Below are 19,424 nucleotides of genomic sequence, written 5' to 3'. Positions count from 1 at the left end.
TGTCAGTGAAGAGGCAGAGGTGTGATACAAGGACAGGTGGTGATAATGTGTACAGGCTGATATGGAATATTTCCAGTAGGGTATATACACAGGTTTTTAGGCATAAGAAAATGCCAGAGCAACCTACAATACTGAATATTATAGTGACAGTTCCAAGGCTATGGTGATGAAAGCCTGTGGAGGGAATGGCTTGATGACACAAGGTCTGAGAGAGAACTGCAAAACAGCGGACATTTTCCTCCATATTGTTGATGGCAAAGTACACCTAAAACACTGCAGACACAGAGCTCTCAGACACTCACTTAGTGAACCACCAGGGTCCGCAGCATCCAAACAGCATTAGATGGTTGTCTCACAACAGCGGCGGGAATGTCTGGCTTAAATGTTCTGGCACAGTCATAGTGGGAATTATGGGAATAATGGAAAGGAGAATGATTTAGTTGGGTAATTTTATTGTCAGGTGTACCTGACATGATCACAACTCTGCCACTGGCTACAGGTTATTATTATTGTTACACAATTTGGAAGTGCTGACTTTGCATTTTAAATCCACACACTGTCTTTAAAGATTTTCTTGATTTTCCACACATTTCACATGCTTAGGCTGATGAGACAAGGTGATTTCCTGAAAACTTCTAATGTTCACTTCAATAAATCATTCTCAAATTCATTTTCACCACATTTAATAATAACTCTAATAAAACTGGATCATCACAGAGTAGCAGCTGTTTTCTTTCAGTGTACTAAGGTGTAATTTGGTATCAAAAATGCAGGACTGACTGGGACAGTGACATAAAACATTGCTTTAACTCCTGTGTCTGTTATTCATGCAAATGTTTCACAGTGATCTCACTAGCCCACATCGGAATGTGGCCAATAATTAGGCAGAAAACACATGTTGTTATGTTGTAGGAGTTCAGCATCATATAAACTGTTTCTTGTCCCTATGGAAAAATAATTTATATCTTCAAATAGGTTGGCCCCATCCATTTAGTTAAGCTGTTTTCTTTAAAACACAATGAACAGTTAGTGGCGCTAGTACTCCGGTGAGGACCTGACTGCCATTAAAGACAAAGAAGAAGACGAAAGAGGAAGCTCCATGGAAACAAGGGACGCCTCCATGCTCGCTAGCTACAAAGTAGGCAGAATATAGGTAGAAGTTGGTTTCATTGTTCACTTTTTCACGTGAAACTACAAAGGGTTATGAAGAGCCCTAAAATGAATCTATAACGGACCTTATCGGAAAGTGCGCTGTGTGTTCTTAGCTAGCTAACACGCTTTTAGCCACCAGCTGGCTAATATTACTGCCTATAACGGAGAATGAAACAGTACAGAACCTGGTTTGCTACTGCTAAAATAACGTGAAAGCTGTTTAACAGTCTTTGACAGTTAGCCAAACAGCGTTAGGAAGAGCGTCGGTCTGAAGATGTGGAAACGAGGAGGTCGAAGCTCTGCTCTGGACCGAGCTCAGGCTCTGCTGTCCGCCAAGAGGAACAGCGGGGAGAACGTGGGGTCTACAGCCCCAACAACACGGGCACACACTGTGAGTCTCCAGCATGCCTTAATGAACTGCAGGATTATTATAGAAGATTGCAGTACATGTCAATCGCATGCAACAGCTAAAGGTCCTGTATCAGGACCTCAATAAAAATGCGTAAATATTGTCCTCTAAATTTGAAGCTAAAAGTACTATTCAGAATTAACCCCGTTATTTTTAATTGTTGCTTATGGGCGGTTTAATCCCTGAACGAACCATCTCATTTAATAAGTTAACTATATGTTTTGTGTGTATCTGAATTCACAAAGTATCTAGTAGCTGTCAGTTCAGTATTGTGGAGTGAATAGTGGTAGAAGAATATAAAGTAGTATAAAATGGAAAGTAAAGTACATGTACATCAAAACTGTACTTGAGTGTAGAATTGAAGTGAATGTAATTATCTGTTTTCCACCACTGGCAAGTAGCAAACTCCAAGGTATTCTTTAAACCAGAAAATTGAATTGTCGCTCCTCTCCTTCTCCTCAGGGTGCTGTGGATGGGTCTATGAAAACCAGATCTGCTCCCCCAAATACCCACACTTTATTCTCAGATCTGAGTGACCTGTCCTCGGTCAGCTCAGCCTCTGAGAACAGAGCTGACTCTGCTGCTCCTGAGAAGAGCCAGGGAAGAGAGGGGGGTTCTACCAAGGTAAACAACTTTATTGGATATTGTATGTGATGTGATGTTGTATTGCTCAGAACATAAATGCAGTGGAATGCTGTGGAAACTAAGAGAGTGGGACATTTGTTGCTTCCACTTTTTGTGACGCTGTCTGAGCCAGTGATGTTTTCTTCTGTCAGGACCTCAGGCCTCAGAACTCTCTGGGAGGAGGAGGGGGAGGGAGCAGGTTCTTGAAGAAGGCTCCGCCACCTGCTACCAACAGCAGCCAGACTCAAATGCAACAGATCTCTCAACCAAGGTATGGTTCTCAAGACATAAAACAAGCCAAAGTAATAATGAGCACAGGAGTGGACAGAATGAAGTAATCACTGCTGAAACTTTTTCCTCCTTATGCATCCCTCTCTTACCAATTGGTCAGATATGTTTCATCTTCGCAATATGGCTCCCAGACGGCTGCTATGAGTAGGCTGGCTCAAATAGAGAGCCGCATCCGCAGTTGGAAGCAAGCCCTGGAACAGGCTGGGCAGGGCATCTCACCACCACCTGGAGCAGCCTCCCAGTCCCTGGAGGCCTCTATGCCAGCCTCAGCACAGTCCAGCAGCGACCAGAGTCTTAAAGGGAAGTGTTTCCTCAAGAAGAGGACAGATGTAGCTGTTGACAGCACTAACATTGTTGCCTCAGGGTCTCCAAAAAGCCCAGAGGTTGGTGTCAGGTCCAAGTCCAGAGCCTCTGGTACTGTAATCCCTTCGGCAGGTTTGGGTTTGAAGTCATTGAGAGTAGTGAGAGGTGTGAGTCTGGAAAGTGACGAAGAGGACATGAGGAAACTGCTTGGAGACTCTTTGGATTCAACAGACAACAGCTTGTTAAGACCAGTGAGACCCTTGTCCATGAGAACAGCAGGCAAGGTACCTTTCAACTTTGTTGAAACTTCAGTTTTTGCTTAGTTTTCACTCCCTTTATTTACAGCTTTATGGTGTAGTCACTACATGTATTAGACAGGTATGCTATATATTGATATTTTCCACACATCACTGTTCTAGAACAGATTCTTCTGAAATAAATGTTTTCTAAGAAGTTAAATTGTTTCTGATTCAGAAAAAAAGAATGGATATATGTCTTTGACATGGCTGACAAACAGAAACATGCAGTAGTACTCCAGAGGATATGAGAAACATGTTGATGGCACATTCTGAGCCATACAAAACATGTAATGACTGACACTGTTATGCTTTTCATAGTATACCGTTTTTGGAGGTAGTGCACAAGGTATCAGTGTGCTTAAGTGTTTGGTACTAACAGGAAATAATAGAACCATGAACTGTATACATGTGCAGATGCTTGTCAGTCACTGTTACTGAGGAATGGTATCGTGAGTTAAACTAAAAGAGAGACATTAAAATGTTTTTCTTAGGTTTTATAGGCTTGGTTTTTTAAGTACATTACAAACGCACTCAAAAATCAAGCCTATTTTAGTATGTATACTTGAGAACACACTCCTATTCCATAATCTACTTATTAGTGTGAAGTGTGGAGCTGGGACACAGATAGGGGATTAGTTGTGATCTGAGCCTCCTTGCCTAAAGTACATTTTTTGCAGATATGCACTATGAGATGCCATGTTGCATTAGCTACTAGCAGGTACTGAATTGCTTTAATACTCTGGAAAAACTCTGAGCTGAAGTCAGTTTCTTTTTTTTTCACATTATATTCTAAACAGATTTATGAACATTTATTAAATGTATCTTGGAGGTTGCACACTTTGTATTACACAGCAAATCATCACTCACAAATATTTTACACAGTAAGTTGCTTATAGCATATGCATCAATGCTATGCTTTCCTCTCTTACAGAAAAGTCAGAAGGTCCGCTCCACACCTCCGCCTGCTGCTGTCTGTCCTTTATCTCCCTCAAACACAGCATCACCTCACTCCCCCGCCTCTCCCTCTCACCATCGTTCTCCTTTTCGATTCACCGACCAAGCTCAGGCCCAGTTCAGCCCCTCTGTGCTCTCTCCTTCCCCTTCTCCTCCCTGTGTCTCCCCCTCTCCTCCGCGGAGACTGAACTCTCCTCACAGGCTGGGCAGTCCACAGCGTTCCCTCTCTTCTATGTCAGGCCGCAGTGAGGTGCACTCTCTGGAGGAGCTCTTCCCTGTTGGGCCTGGCTCTGAAGATCCCTCCAGTGAGATGAGTTTAGTTTCTTCTGAAGGTGAGAGAAGTTCACCAGGGCATCAGTTAATAGAACTTAAAATCAAGTGTTTGTCTCTGTGTCTACCAGTTATACCATAGTTGTATTATTATTGTTTTAATGATTTACTGACCGAAATGGTCAAACTGCCCAGCCTGTCATTTTGCATACTAGAGAAGTAACATGGTTCTTCTGTTTATTAATCATTTTTTTCTTCACTCCTCATCTCTTGCATTCTAGATGGACAAGGTACATAAATCTTATTCATTTGGCAATACTTAAAAGGGCAGTAGTTTACAGGGGTATTAAGTGAAACCAAATAAATTGCCTTTCAGGGCATCACAGGCTTATGACAAGCTTTTTTAGAAATGTGTAAACATTCCTAAGTCTTCAGGCAAATATTGTGCAGGTATTATAATACATTCTGACATGTACCACTTTTAAGCATAAACTGTGTTATGAGATTTTTAACTGATATAGCAGCCTAGAGTTTTGCTTCAAATGTATGTTGGATTCCTGTTGCATGTGCATATACACTGTCATTTTATAAAATAGTTTATATGTTATGATCTTGTGTTGTTGCAGACTTCAAGATAAATGTGATGACATTAGATGACCTTGTCCCTGCTACCTTTGAGTTTACAGAGGAAACGCCAAGAAACAAGGTGGGGAATGACAGAAATTAATGAAGAGCAGTGTAATGAAATGAATTATGGTAATATATTACTGTAAAACATCTTAACTCTTTTTATTTTGGCATTTTGACCCTCATTTCTGTTAAGCAGTTAGACAACTATAGGTTTTAAACAAAACCCCAGTTTACCCAGATTAACTTAAAGCTGTGCTAATTAATATATTTGTATATAATTAGGGATCTATGGACTATGTGTAATGTGAAAGATGTTGGTTTCAGTGACAAACCCATAGGGAAATGTCACCCAAATAAGTAGTTTTGTGTCAAATATCAAACAAATTCAACTGGAGAACATAGTGCAGCATTTAGCAGCTAAAGAGCCAGGTATTCCAACCATGTGTAGATAGAAAGAAATTGAGCAAATATGTTTACAGCTTGTTCCACTAACCCTGTGTGACCAAAAAATCTATTTATGCTGCTTTAAACTAGCAACTTAAAACCTGTTTTATCACATATGTGAATGCTCCATGCAGTTATGTTCAAAATGGTATATAAAACATCATCATAAATGAGAATGATGCCTAAAATGAACGTTAACTTTGATTATTCCCCCAGACTCCCCCTATAGTAAATAAAAAAGCTTTTGTTAAACCCATATGGATTTTAAGTTGGGACTTGGTTTGCCCAGATGCCAACGCAGAGCTCCTCAAATTTATTATTTGTTATACAGGGTTGTATAGATAGACATCAGAAGGATTACAATAGCTGTACTTATGCAACCACAAGTTAGGAAAAAAGTCCTATTAGCCATAGTTTGAGCTATTTCCCTTTTGGCTGCAAATCTCTTTGGATTTTCTGAAGGACTGATGTTTTTACCTGCTTTTTCCTGCATAAACAGAGAGAAACCAAACACAGCACCCCTCCTGGATTCCCCAACAGATGTCAGCAGCTGCCAAGATTGAGGGAGGTGGAGAAGGAAGAAGATCAACAGCAGGAGGAGGAGCAGGTGCTGGACTACCAAAGTGATTTTGAGAGTGAGAGCAGAACAGAGCCAAATTACAGTGCCAGCCAGGTTTCAGAGCACTTGCAAGGAGATGGGGATGTAGCACAGGTGACATCCGAGATGAGGGATGCAGCTTCGGATTCAGACGTGTCCAGAGAGAAGACAGAAGATGATTACTCGAGCACTTTCTCTGACACAGCCTCACAGATGTCACACCACAGTCAAACATCAAAGTCATGCAGCAGGAGCAGCGACTCCAGATCCTCAGTGTCATGTGGCAGCCGGACCTCAGTTCACCAGTCGAAGAGGCCTGCTTCAGCCAGAAAGGTTTTAAAAGAGGCAGCAGTACAGACCCAGCCTGATACCATGGCGTACACATGGTCAACTGGTTAGTTTACCATACATTAATGAATTTAAGATGTGGTAGAGGTCACATTTCTCTGTTGTTTTCTTATCAATAAGTTTTTTGACAATGACATGCTGATAAGTGCTACGTGCATCATATACAGTACAGTATATACAGTATGACACAAGGCTGATAACTAAACATGCAACAGCTATGTCTGCTTCTGATCTCTGATTCTCCCTCTCTGCAGGTATGGCTACATTTGAGCCATTACTGAGCATGACCTACATGAATCCTACCCCAGTGGTTGCTCATACTCTCAGTGCAGAAACAGTGGAAGGTAAGACCCAATTAAACTGAGAATAAGATACAACATTAATACTCATAGAAATCCTGAAAGCACTCCCTCGAACAAGACAATGCTCTAAACTGATTATTTTTACAATAGAAAATGTTCAGTAGTTTTCAAACTGCACCTGAATTCACATCTACATCCAAAGGATAGAGACATACAACAATGCCAACAAGTCCTCTGGGGCAATATCTGGGTTTTGTTCAACAAGACTAATGCAAAATTTTAGCAAAATTATAAAATATTTTTTTTATGATGAAGGGCTATTTACATTTACCATGTTTCTGTAGCGCCATCTGTTGATGAAATGTGATTTAAGGCGACTTGGAGCTGAGCCAGACCATGCCTACAAGAACAATACAATGGCTTAAAGAAGCTGCAGGTTACCACTAACAACAGTCTGGCTTTACAGATATAAGTGCTAGTGTTGGAAATACACTTAAAATATTTTTATGGCATACTACGCTAGACAAGTTAAGTAATTAAAATAATCGTTTCATTCAATTTTTGTTAAACACTTATTTGCTTTTTAGCTGAGAGGTAGATGAGAAGATTGATACCAACCTAATGTCTTGATGTTAAATGTTAAATATTAAGCTAGTCAGGAAATGGTTAGCTTAGCATTAATACTGGAAGCGGGGAAACACTTAGCCAAAAGAGATTTTTTAGAGGTGCATGTTGGTGATTTTGTTTTTACCTTTGGAGAGAGAAGGGCTAGCTGTTTACCCTGTTTACAGTTTTTGTGCTAAGCTAGCCAGCTGCTAGTTTCAGCTACATAGTTATTAGGGTGGTATTGTTCTTCTCACCTATTTCTGCAAATAAACAAATAACAGTACTTCCTAAAATATCAAACTACTCCTTTAAGAGTACTGTAGTTTGCTATTAACATGTAGCTGTCAAATCAGTTGTGGTGAAGTGAGCAGGACAATTATTCACTCCTCTTAACCCTGTAGAGATGTGAAGATACTTTGTGCTTAAGGGTGTTCTAACCATAGCACTATTTGTGTGTGTGTGCCTAATGTTCCTTCCTCAGCTCTCTGCAACTTCAATCCAGCTATATTTGTACTCAATGAGATGCTGAAACAGCAGCTTGCAATGACGAGACGGTTCATCGAAAGCAGCCGACACCTTCACTCCAGCCTGGTGCAGAGCCTGGAACCACCAAACTACAGATACACCACGTTGGAGGACACCAAGGAGGTAAACCATACTGCATACGCATACTCACACAATGACTTTTAGCTGTGAATAATCCTGATTTATATAATCAAAAAAATAATTACATAACACAATAACATTTATTGCACATTTATTGCACACATAACTTTCCTGCATTTACTGGCAGTCTGTCCATCGACCATTGTCATCCTTTGAATTGGTATTTCATTCAAACTCAAGACTGCATCAGAAAGACTAAAATGAGGGTTTCTTAAAGCAAACACGTTTGTCTACAATAGTTCTTCATTATTTCCACAGTACATCCATAAGCACAGATCTCCCAAACTCACAATGGAGGAAGCCTTAGAGGAGGTGCTGCAGGAGATGAGAGACTCAGACCACCACTGTACATGACAGTCGATGCTGAGGTGAAATGGATTACTGTACCCACATGTGCAGCACAAGAGACATTTGCCATTTCTTTCTATAAGATTTATACATAATTAAATTCAATTTTTCTATGAGATTATATTTGTTGTCGATCAGTCACAGTGCATACCACGAAGATCAGAACTGATTCTTCTGTAAAGTTCACTCTAATATTATGAATCTCTATTCTCAGATAATCACATCATACATTCAGTTTTAAATGAGTTAAAATCATGTGATACCATCATGTGTAGATAAATCAGATTTTTTTAAATGGATTTATTGAGTGATTTGTAGATGACACCCCCATTTGCTGGTGATATAATGTAAAGCAGCCATGCTGTCATTTGTATGTAATAATGTGTTACACCTTCATGACTGTCATTCTGTTCTGGTTAACACAGATGCCAAAAGAGGGAATAAAATATTAAGAAATATGAAAATGAGGCAAAATGGTTTCTGTCCTGAACATTGTTTATTAACAATAACACACCACACTTCAATACTGTGTTTTTTTTAAAAGTTACTAATGGATAAAAGCGTATCTACATTTGAGAAACATCCATCCATCATCAGTTTGAGGGTTGCAGGGGACTGGACTCCAGTCCCAGCTGACACTGGGCGAGAAGCAGGGTACACCCTGAACAGATCACCAGTCTGGATAGGTTGTTTAACATACAAAGGCAATCATTCACACCTACAGGCAATTTAGAGTCACCAGTTAACCAAACCTGCATGTGTTTGGACTGTGGGAGGAAGCCAGATTGCCTGCAGAGAACCCACGCAGGCATGGGAAAACAATTCTACACAGAAAAGGCAAATCGGGGTTCAAACCTGAAACCCTCTTGCTGTGAGGCAACACCGCACCACTGCTGCCCCGCATTTGAGGAACAGAATAACTATGTTTTGCTTTTTCATGGTTTTTATTATTTTTTTCACTCTATTTTGATGGTGATAGCAGTGAGCAACAGGAAAAGCACGGGAGAGTGAGGGATGACATGTAGCAAAGGGCCCAGGCCAGATTCAAACCTGGGCCCCTGCAGTAAGGAGCTATTCTGGACCTGTGGTATGCACTCCCAGGTGGCCCTTATGTACATTTATAATTTGAGCAAAACGTCTACACTATCTTGTTCTGCAGGCTTTCAGTCAGAAACTTTAACTGGACAAATACAGACACCTCCAAGTGAAGTAACAAAATGTTTATTTAAAAAATAACGCATTAAGTATGTGTACAGTCATACCAGATTTTCCAATCTTCATCACTAACAGTAACTTGAAATGTTCTAATGACTCATGCAGGATTTGACCTGATCTAAAGACAAATTCCAAGGCCAGGCTCCAGAAACATTTATCAGTGATGTGGGAGGGTGATGTGGAGTTGATGGGGTTGTTGAAGGCACAAATTCGGGCTGTAGTGCGAGTTGTCAGTAAGGGTCGTTGAAAGGGTAGTGAGGATGTCCTGCATCCCTGGGAACACGCTTTCCCTCCACCTGCAACAAAACACAGATGAAATATTTCCCTCTGCTGATTAGTAACATTTTCACGTTCACCTCTTCAACCTGACAGACGTGCTTGTGCTATTCACCAAAGTGGCTTTAGTGGGACTGATACTGACATGTTTGAACTGAAGTTGAAACATCCTTAAATTGAGTTCTGCCCCTTTTAACTATTGCCAGGATAAAAAGCCTCATACAGATAATGTAGTTTATCATACAAACTAACTGTAATTCTAATAACTACTATACTATTAAAATCATACTAGGAACTTAATCTGTGATATTCACAGGCTACTGTATATTATCTCTTACAAAATGAAATGGACAAAACACCAATTTTGCCAGTTGAAAGGATGATTACAATCTAACACTGTCAATGCCAACCATGTACCATGAGATACAGTACATTAACCCCACTTACTTCAATCATTGGTACAATGTAGCGCCAGCCTTTGTTCAGTGCAGTAATGCTTTTCATTTCCTCTGCCTCAAGGGTAAAGTCAAACACCTGACAACAGACAGAAAATTACATCAGCATATTTTGAATTTAGAACCTTATCAAAGAAATCACCTCAAATACCTAAATTCATGATATGGACATGAATTGCTGTGACTACAACTGTTACTCCACCTGAATGTTCTCTTTGATGCGTGACTCTGTGACACTCTTGGGGATTGTAACCACTCCTCGCTGTGTCTGCCACCTGCAAATACAACAAACCTGTCTTTAATATATGATCACTGGAGAATTGGCATTGACCTTACCAATGCATATCTTAGCCCTGTTACTACAAATCAAGTACAGTTAGGCCCAAAAATATTTGGACAGTGACACAAGTTTTGTTTATTTTAGCTGTTTATGAAAACATATTCAGGATACAATTATATATCAATATGGGCTTAAAGTGCAGACTCTCAGCTGTAATTTGAGAGTATTCTCATCCAAATTGGAGCAAGGGTTTAGGAATTACAGCTCTTTAATATGTAGCCGCCTCTTTTTCAAGGGACCAAAAGTAATTGGACAATTGACTCAGAAGGCTGCAAAAAAATTAACAAGGCTGCATGGGCTCTTCAACAGTTTGGTACATTCTGAGAAAAAAAGAGTGCACTGGTGAGCTTGGGAACTCAAAAAGGCCTGAACGTCCACAGAAGACAACAGTGGTGGATGATCGCAGAATCCTTCACATCATCCACTCAAGTGAAGAACACTCTCCAGGAAGTAGGTGTATCAGTATCTAAATCTACCATAAAGAGAAGACTTCATGAGAGTAAATACAAAGATCACCACAAGGTGCAAACCATTAATCAGCCTCAAAAATAAAAAGGCCAGAATTGACTTTGCCAAAAAACACCTGAAGAAGCCAGCCCAGTTCTGAAACAGCATTCTTTGGACAGATGAGACTAAGATCAACCTGTATCAGAATGATGGGAAGAAGAAAGTTCGGAGAAGAATTGGAACAGCTCATGATCCAAAGCACACCACATCTTCTGTAAAACATGGTGGAGGCAGTGTGATGGCATGGGCATGCATGGCTTCCAATGGCACTGGGTCACTTGTGTTTATTGATGATGTGACAAAAGACAGAAGCAGCTGGATGAATTCTGAAGTGTATAGGGATATACTTTCTGCTCAGATTCAGCCAAATGCAGCAAAGTTGATTGGACGGCGCTTCACAGTACAGATGGACAATGATCCAAAACATACTGCAAAAGCAACCCAGGAGTTTTTTAAAGCAAAGATGTGGAATATTCTGCAATGGCCGAGTCAATCACCAGATCTCAACCCAATCGAGCATTTCACTTGCTCAAGACAAAACTTAAGGCAGAAAGACCCTCAAACAAGCAACAACTGAAGACAGCTGCAGTCAAGGCCTGGCAAAGCATCACAAAGGAGAACCAGCATTTGGTGATGTCCATGGGTTCCAGACTTCAGGCAGTCATTGCCTGCAAAGGATTCTCAACAAAATATTAAAAAGTAACATTTTACTTAGGGTTATGTTTATTTGTCCAATTACTTTTGAGCTCCTGAAATGAGGATCGTTTGTATAAAAATAGCTACAATTCCTACATGTTTAATCATATATTTTTATTCAACCCCTTGAATTAAACCTTAATGTCTGCACTTCAATTCTGTTGTAGTTGTTTCATTTCAAATCCAATATGGTGGCATGCAGAGCCCAAATCATGAAGATTATGTCACTGTCCAAATATTGTTGGGCCTAACTGTATACCTCACAATGCTGTAAACAGTTTTTCAAAGCATGCCACTGGGTGTCATTTTGCTTGTTTTTGATAGAGCATGACTGATTTTTAATGGGTAATCTGGTAACAGTCTATTGGCCAATATTAACTTTTTTTAATACTGAATGACTGTGAGAGTTTTATTCATTTTAGTTGAAAAAATAATCCTGTCAATACAAACAATGTAACAGAGACTTTGACTGTAAATTACCTTCAACTAGTATAGAGTATAAAAGTTTGATGCTACATGCAATCAATTAAAAATGCTAAATACAGAAACAAACATTTTAAAACCAGCAGTGTTTGGCTGAAGTACACATATTTAGAAACTTGAAATTACCTCAGAATAATCTGAGCAGGGGTCTTTTTATATTTCTCTGCGAGGGAGATGACCATAGGCTCCTGAAGCAGAACAGGTTCATCTGGATGCTTCCAGGCCCGGTCAGGGGAGCCCAGGGGGCTGTAGGCCGTCAGCACCAGGCCCCGGTCCCGACAGTGGGCCAGCAGCTCTACCTGGGTCAGGTAGGGGTGGCTCTCTACCTGTCCAACCAAAATACAGAGATACCAGGGTGACCTAAGACATTTTACATCTATTTTCTCATCTAACCTATCATCACAAACATCCTGTACCTGCAAGACAGTTGGTTTGATGCTGGCAACAGACAGGATGTCATCTATCTGCCGACTGTTGAAGTTGGACAGGCCGATAGATCGGACAAGACCCTTCCCCACCAGCTTCTCCATGGCAGCCCAGGTCAGCTTGTAGTCTATGTCGTCATACAGCAAGGTACCATCCTCCTTTCTGGGGAAAGTGGCATCTCCTCGTCTAGTAGATACATAGAGGGAGCCACGTTTGAAGGAAAGATGAAGTGGAAAACAAATAAACCTGTAATTGTCCTTTCCCATATTTTCTTGAAATATGGCCCCTTTGCTTGTTTCACTTTAAGGTCTATACAGTGTGAAGATGAATGCAGAATCATAACTTTTTAACATTTTTTGAATATTTATCCATTTCTTCTTTGTCCAAAAATCAATTTTAAATCTGTAAACAAGTTAACCTTCTCATTATCTTGGAATAAAGACTTGATGATGATAATAATGTTATGACCCTGTTGATCCAGGATAAGAGGAGAAAATCTTTTCTCCACCTTTAAGTAGGTTAGGCTTACTGGAAGGCATAGGGCCAGTGGATGAGGTAGAGGTCCAGGTACTCCAGCTTCAGGTCCTTCAGGGTCTTCAGCAGGGCCGGCTCCACATCTTCTGGGTGATGTCGGGTGTTCCACAGCTTGGATGTGATGAACACATCTTCTCGCCTCAGCGACTAGGACGCAGCCAATATGTCAGATATAGACTGAACATTGGGTGAAATTTTTGTTGAATGATTGTGTGGTTCTTGAAATTTCCGGATAACAAAGATAAGAAAGTGCAGACTGAAGGACAGAGATCTCAGCATCTGGTATTAATCTCCCTCAAAGGACATATTATTTTTATATCATATACACATATCATTGTTATTAGGGATGCACCAATACCGATACCCTGTTCCTGTACTCGTACTCGTATTCATAAAAGTGTCCCGATACCACAGCCTGATACCACTTTATGGCAGCGTGATGTCCAGTTGGGCGGTCAGGTGCTAATTGAGAGCAAGGAGGAGCAATGTCGGCGATGTGGAGGTATTTCAAAGTGGATGATGGTGACAAAAGTAAAGCGGACTGCAAATTATGCTCTGCAAAGTTGTCAAGGGGAGGGACGAAAGCGAGTACTTTCAACTAGAGGTCGACCGATAGTGGATTTTTAAAGGCTGATATAATAACGATAGTCTGGAGCAGGAAAAAGCCGATAGCCAATTAATCGGCCGATATCATATCATCATTTTCAACACTGTTGGCAATGAACAATCTCACTTTATTATTAATTGTTTTATTGAACAGTCAAAAGTAATAAATAACAAAATAAATATATAATCCTGGAAATGGACATGAAAGTAATAAATACCTAAATAAATAAAGAAATCTGAATAACTGAACATCAGTCTCAAAGTAAACAACTAAATGAATATATAAATCTCGAACTGAACATCAAACTCAAAGTGATTAATAAGTGGGAGTGGGAGCTATTTCTTTCCCTCAAAGTCAGTAATCCCAGTTGAGAAGCCTGATGTTGTTATGGAGGAAACAGAGCTTGTCTGCATTCTCTCCTCCGCTTGCTGAACACTCACTAACAAGCACTGCGGTCATGTAGGCTAAACATGCTGGGAAAAGTGGCTGTTTATGCTGAAATATGATGCACGTTTATGCTTGTTGACCAAGTGGGACTTATTGCCTTATTGGTTATGTTTGTTGACTTTCAACTCCTGAAGGTTTTATTGCACTTACAGTAACGCGTGTCGTCTCCTCTCTCTGCTGCCGCTTAGCCCTTAGAACTCCGCTCCGGAATTAATCGGCCAAACCGATTAATCGGTCGACCTCTACTTTCAACACAAGCAATCTCTAAAAAACAGTAGCAGTGTGGAAAGTGAAAGGCTTTTTAGCTCAGTGTCCCACATTGTAGATGAAAACCGAAACAGACTAACAGCTGATAATGCAGAGAAGCTATTTTTCATTAAATAAAACCTGCCCCTCACTTTTTCAAAATAGACTTAGTTCTCGCAGACAGACGTTGCTTATTACATGATAATGCCTTAGTTGCTCTGCCACTGTTTTATGTTGGTGCAGTTATATTTCAGGGCTATATTTAAGTGAAATATGTGGTAAGGCTGTTTGTTAAAAAAAAAAGATGAATGTTGAATGCTAAAATGTCAATAATAGTACTTCTATTTGAGTAAAATGTGTGGCAGTGCCATATATAATGGAATGTTCAAATGCCAGTCACAGCAATTTCTTACAGCCAGAGAATGAAACAATATCTGATGAAATTAAAACACGTTTTCAAGTAAAATGTATGAAGTGTAATGGCATTAATAAGTACTCATACTGGTACTCTGTATTGGCAACTACTCAAATGTAAGTACTTGTAATTGGATTGAAAAAATGTGGTATTGGTGCATCCCTAATTGTTACTGAACAGAAAACACTCTCACTGAAACTGTGAGCTTCTGATGCAATGTGGTGAAGCTGATTTACCTTGCCAGGGCCGAGAGTCTCCTGTAGGGCTTCTCCAATCTCGACCTCATTGCCATAAATGGCTGCACAGTCGATATGACGATACCCAGACTCCAAGGCCCAAATAACTGCTTGTTTCACCTGTAACAGGGGTAAATGGCGCATCTGTTACAATTAACACACACTTGAAAGGGTATAATGATTATGTACAGACATGGTCATCAACTAATAAAGTGTGGCACTTGATATGGTAAACTTGTGGGAAAAATCTGGCTCTTTAAATTCTCCACTTCATTCAACAGTGAGTAACTCTTTGTCTTTCTCTGTTGTCTTTTAGAGCTTTTTGCTAAAAAAAAAAAAAAAACAGCTGTAAGACTAAACCAAAATATTAAAGTTGTGGGTCATGAAATCGTAACAATAAGCTGAGAGATGCTAAAACACACCACTGGGCTAGACTCACTGATAATTGGATGTCAGCACAAGCAACACATTGCACTAAGTCATTTGATACATTGTTAATAAAAAAATATTTATCTATATATCTATTAGTGTGGCTCCACTGTCTGACACTACAGATATTTCTGCATGTAGATGAAGGAAAGAGGGGAACTGAACAGGTAGAGACGGTATCTGTTTGTTATTAAGAGAGAAATTCTATAAAATAAGACCATTCATCAAACATACTAAAAACAAGAGGTAAAAAGTGCAGCCTGTACCTTTCCTGGCTCACTCTTCCAAGTCCCCAGTCCAAGGAGGGGCATCTTCCGCCCCGTGTTGAGAACTGCAAAGTCATTCATGCCTCTCAGAAGCACCTTAAAAAGGACAAAGAGAGCATGACTCAGTCTGTACAGGGAGCTGCTTGGCTTACTCAGATGTTTAAAGCTGCAGTAGCAAGAATTTTCAGTTAAGATACACCCCTCTCATTGGACTTATTGAGGTATTTAGACTGCAACACATGTGGTCTTTATTTTTTACTCTTCCACAAATTGTAAGAGAAATTGAGAATAAGCTTCACAGGTGTGAATCACCACTATCACCTTAAAAAATAATAGGGTTAGATAAGGGTCACACATTGAAAATATCCTGTCACTACACAAAACTTGGTCTCTTCCGAAAAGAGAAAAAAAAAAAAATCACTGTAATCACTGATCAAGTGTCTGCCAGGAGCCACAGCCCAACAACAATATGCCAATTCATGAAAAACTAAACAATGCAGCATCCAGCATGATGGAGAAAAATACAGAAAAGTTCACTACAGTGTTTCTCCAACCATTGTCTGGGGGGGCAGCCCACACTGCAAATACAGGCCAAAAACACTGCACTGCAAGTTGACTCTGTCAGTGATTCATGGAGAGGAACACAATCAGTGACGGAAACACAGGAGTGGACATGAAAGGTTCGGTAGGATTCACAGCATTCTTAGGAAATATTTTACTGCTGTTGATATTACTGGATTACAAATTGTGGCATCAAGAGTATATTCATTTCCAAAAATGCTTCTTTTAAGGCATGGTGATTAAGCATCAATAAATGACTACATTTTATTGTTGTAATAAAAGACAAGCACACTGCAAAAATGCCCTATCAGACTTAAGTGAAATCATTTTAAATGTGATCTTTCTTTTGCTTGAAACAAGCAAAGCTTCAGTCCAGATGTCGAGCGAGCACAATTCTGAAAACAAGATTAAATCACTTAAAATGAGATTAGTCTTATTCTTGCTTCTAGATAGCAAAACTTCACACAGGCAATACCAGTATGTGTGCTAACCATTGAGCCACCATGCCAACTGACCACTGGTGCTCTGTCTCTTGCTATGGCAATACTGATCAGCACATCTACTGCTCTGATCCAGACTGTACTGGCATCCATGGTCCCACAATGATGTCTCTGAATTACTTTGGTGATCCCCTGGCTTTTCCTGTATCACCACTGTAAGACTGCTGTTTTTGGTTCTGAATGAAGCAAAATATTTGTAATGAAATATCTCAACTCATCTACCTAATGGACTTGGACCAAATGCAGGTGCAGAGATTCATAATCCCCAGAGGATGAATCTTAATCACTATAGTGATCCCCTGACTTCTTTTCTAGGGCCACCAGCTGAAAAAAAAGTCTAAACCTTAAAATTAGGTATTTTGTCACAAGCAGACCAGAGGCTAAAGACTAAACTCTAATTAAGGTAAAAGACCTTTAATGAATTGAATTGTATTGAACTGAAATTGAGCAGACTTGTATAGCCAGCACTAGAGAATCCTATCCATACTCATAACAAGTCAGACCTGATTTTAAATCTAAGATTATCTCACTTACTTAGAAATACAGTTTGTTTTCGCTGTGCATTAAATCTATATAAACACACTCACGGGGTGGAAATATCAGTGTGTGGAAATGATTTGCAAGTTCATCAGCTGGTGACTTGCACAGGTTAAACTAACTTAGTAACTGAAGAGAAGGCCCACTGTAGTCTGGCAATAGGTTGTGTGGAAGAGGGTTTAGTTTTGCACAGAAATGAACAAATCTTAATCAAAGCGCTGTCAGGCTTGACTTCCACAGAAGGAGTGCTGACTTGCACTTCCTTCAAAAGTCACCACTCTCAAATTCAGAGGCAACAAGATTAATAACCTAACTACAATATCTTCTATTATTATTAGTTGCATATGTCTACCAGCTATGACATTTTCAGTGTTTCAATCCTGAAGAAGTTTAAGTATTCAGTAGTTTATAAGAAAAGAGCTAAAGTTCATATTAATGTGTATTACTTGCCTTGTGTCGTGTGGAAGCTCGACACTATAGAAGCGCACAGAATGCACGTTATGATCATTTAACATATAGACACACAAGACCAAAGTTATGTGAGGCACCACAGGCTTTCCAAAACCCACATCTGTCAGCTGACTTCCTGAAAAGTCACGCGCGACGACCACACCTCGGCGACAATGGTCTCGAGCTCTGCATCTCTGACACCTCAAAACCAACGTGAAGACCTGTTCATGGATAGATTTGTGTCCGATTAGCACGTTCAAATATTAACAGCTAACATTAGCAAGCAAGGGGTGGTGCGATATAAAGACATGGCTGACGTTCAACAATTTATAAAGACTAAGGTTAAACACCGAGACATCACTAAGTGGGTTCGCTCAGTGGTCACTGTGTCATCTATCCTTCGAACAAAAAACAAATGCCCAATAAAAACAAGTCACTGCTGAAGCTCTAGCTGAAATGACAGCTAGCTAGCTTTAGCTTCTTCCACATCAAAAACACACTCGCCCTTCACTTAATGTTCTTAAACGCTGAATATGCACACCTACAATGCTCTGGATTAACCACTATAAAAGTTATCGATTTACTCACCCTGTTGCCAGTGTCAAAACATAAACGACGGAACATCTGCTTTAGGACCTGACATTTGAATGACTGCATGGTCGGTTCGGCTCAGTTGCACAATTACATAACATCAGCCAGTAAACGGCGGCTTTTCCGCTATATTTAAGTCGCAAACTTACTGTTTCAAGATTTTAAAACCCGCGACTTCAAACGAGGACCTCCTCTTGTAGTCCTCCCAGGCAGGATAAGTATGCAAGGCTACCGTTTTCTGCCAAATGTTCAAAAACACCACCTCATTTTGTTGACATTTCCCTATCCGGGATGATGACTCCTCTGTTTCCGGTGGAAATAGTGCCAGGCTGTGTTACAGATGTTTCAGGTTTTAGTATGATTTTTTTCTAAAATCTAAAATAATTGAAACTCATTACAGGGCTTCAGTATCACATATTATTATTGTTATTATTATTATGCCAGTAAACTGATCTGTGGTTGGTCTTCTATGTGTCAGGAGACTTGCAGGAACTCAAATCCACCTAAAGCTATTATGGTTTGTGAATGTTTTATATCAATACAAATTCACATCACAATTTTGAATGTGAGGACATTTGACAGGGATATACTGTGGATTCATTAACTGGTTCCACTGCCATGTTCTTGACTCTTTGCTCTCTGATGGAAGCATTGTGTCATGATGTCCATACCAGGCTCCAGGTATGGCTGTGCTGAAATATGATTTCAATATAACATACTTTAATATAATATAAGCCATCCATTTGTAGGCAGGGGTTTTCTAAAAGTAAAAAAATAAAAAAAAAGAGCAGTAAATATTGCTACATCAGTATGGAGATAAGGCTGTGATAAATATTTCAGTGTTCATTTTGCATTGTCCACCCTTATCTTTTGTTGGCAGACTAGTAACTCCAAGCTACTGTGACATGGTTCATAATTTTTTTACTTATGAAAAAGCAGAGCACTGGGGTGCTTAAAGAGTTC

At 39.9% G+C, this 19,424-nt stretch overlaps 2 protein-coding genes across 5 annotated transcripts; one reads left to right on the top strand and one right to left on the bottom strand.

The window, feature by feature from the left end:
- The first annotated feature begins 1,064 nt into the window (after positions 1 to 1,064).
- Positions 1,065 to 9,654, top strand: lg17h19orf44 (linkage group 17 C19orf44 homolog). The gene is made up of 10 exons (XM_018669790.2): positions 1,065 to 1,543; positions 2,024 to 2,185; positions 2,338 to 2,456; positions 2,577 to 3,063; positions 4,010 to 4,364; positions 4,929 to 5,008; positions 5,876 to 6,368; positions 6,577 to 6,666; positions 7,712 to 7,878; positions 8,155 to 9,654. Exons 1-10 carry the CDS (start codon positions 1,427 to 1,429, stop codon positions 8,248 to 8,250), a joined length of 2,166 nt encoding a protein of 721 aa, XP_018525306.1. The 5' UTR covers positions 1,065 to 1,426; the 3' UTR covers positions 8,251 to 9,654.
- akr1a1b (aldo-keto reductase family 1, member A1b (aldehyde reductase)) lies at positions 9,450 to 18,778 on the bottom strand. Of its 4 annotated transcripts, none has more exons than XM_018669796.2 (10): positions 18,611 to 18,769; positions 17,990 to 18,091; positions 15,823 to 15,918; positions 15,128 to 15,247; positions 13,172 to 13,323; positions 12,633 to 12,828; positions 12,343 to 12,542; positions 10,393 to 10,465; positions 10,183 to 10,269; positions 9,450 to 9,755 (listed from the first exon to the last, which is right to left on the bottom strand). In XM_018669796.2, exons 3-10 carry the CDS (start codon positions 15,901 to 15,903, stop codon positions 9,690 to 9,692), a joined length of 975 nt encoding a protein of 324 aa, XP_018525312.1. In that variant the 5' UTR covers positions 15,904 to 15,918; positions 17,990 to 18,091; positions 18,611 to 18,769; the 3' UTR covers positions 9,450 to 9,689. The 4 variants fall into 4 exon arrangements, with proteins under 4 accessions (XP_018525312.1, XP_018525309.1, XP_018525311.1 ...); XM_018669793.2 differs by lacking the exon at positions 18,611 to 18,769 and adding an exon at positions 18,459 to 18,564; XM_018669795.2 differs by lacking the exon at positions 17,990 to 18,091 and having other exon boundaries at positions 18,611 to 18,778.
- Positions 18,779 to 19,424: the final 646 nt, after the last annotated feature.

This window comes from Lates calcarifer, linkage group LG17, assembly GCF_001640805.2.
Source record: "Lates calcarifer isolate ASB-BC8 linkage group LG17, TLL_Latcal_v3, whole genome shotgun sequence".
Lineage (NCBI taxonomy): Eukaryota > Metazoa > Chordata > Actinopteri > Centropomidae > Lates > Lates calcarifer.
The sequence above is the reverse complement of the archived record's forward strand: the minus strand, read 5'-3'. Positions and strand labels throughout refer to the sequence as shown.

Coding starts and splice junctions, on each gene's coding strand:
- akr1a1b (XM_018669793.2), bottom strand. CDS start 18,527: ATGCAGTCATTCAAATGTCAGGTCCTAAAGCAGATGTTCCGTCGTTTA. Junction 18,092..18,458: donor GTTTTGACACTGGCAACAGG/GTGAGTAAATCG, acceptor ATCCATGAACAG/GTCTTCACGTTGGTTTTGAG. Junction 13,324..15,127: donor AGACTCTCGGCCCTGGCAAG/GTAAATCAGCTT, acceptor GCTGCGTCCTAG/TCGCTGAGGCGAGAAGATGT.
- lg17h19orf44 (XM_018669790.2), top strand. CDS start 1,427: ATGTGGAAACGAGGAGGTCGAAGCTCTGCTCTGGACCGAGCTCAGGCT. Junction 1,544..2,023: donor CAACAACACGGGCACACACT/GTGAGTCTCCAG, acceptor CCTTCTCCTCAG/GGTGCTGTGGATGGGTCTAT. Junction 7,879..8,154: donor CGTTGGAGGACACCAAGGAG/GTAAACCATACT, acceptor TTATTTCCACAG/TACATCCATAAGCACAGATC.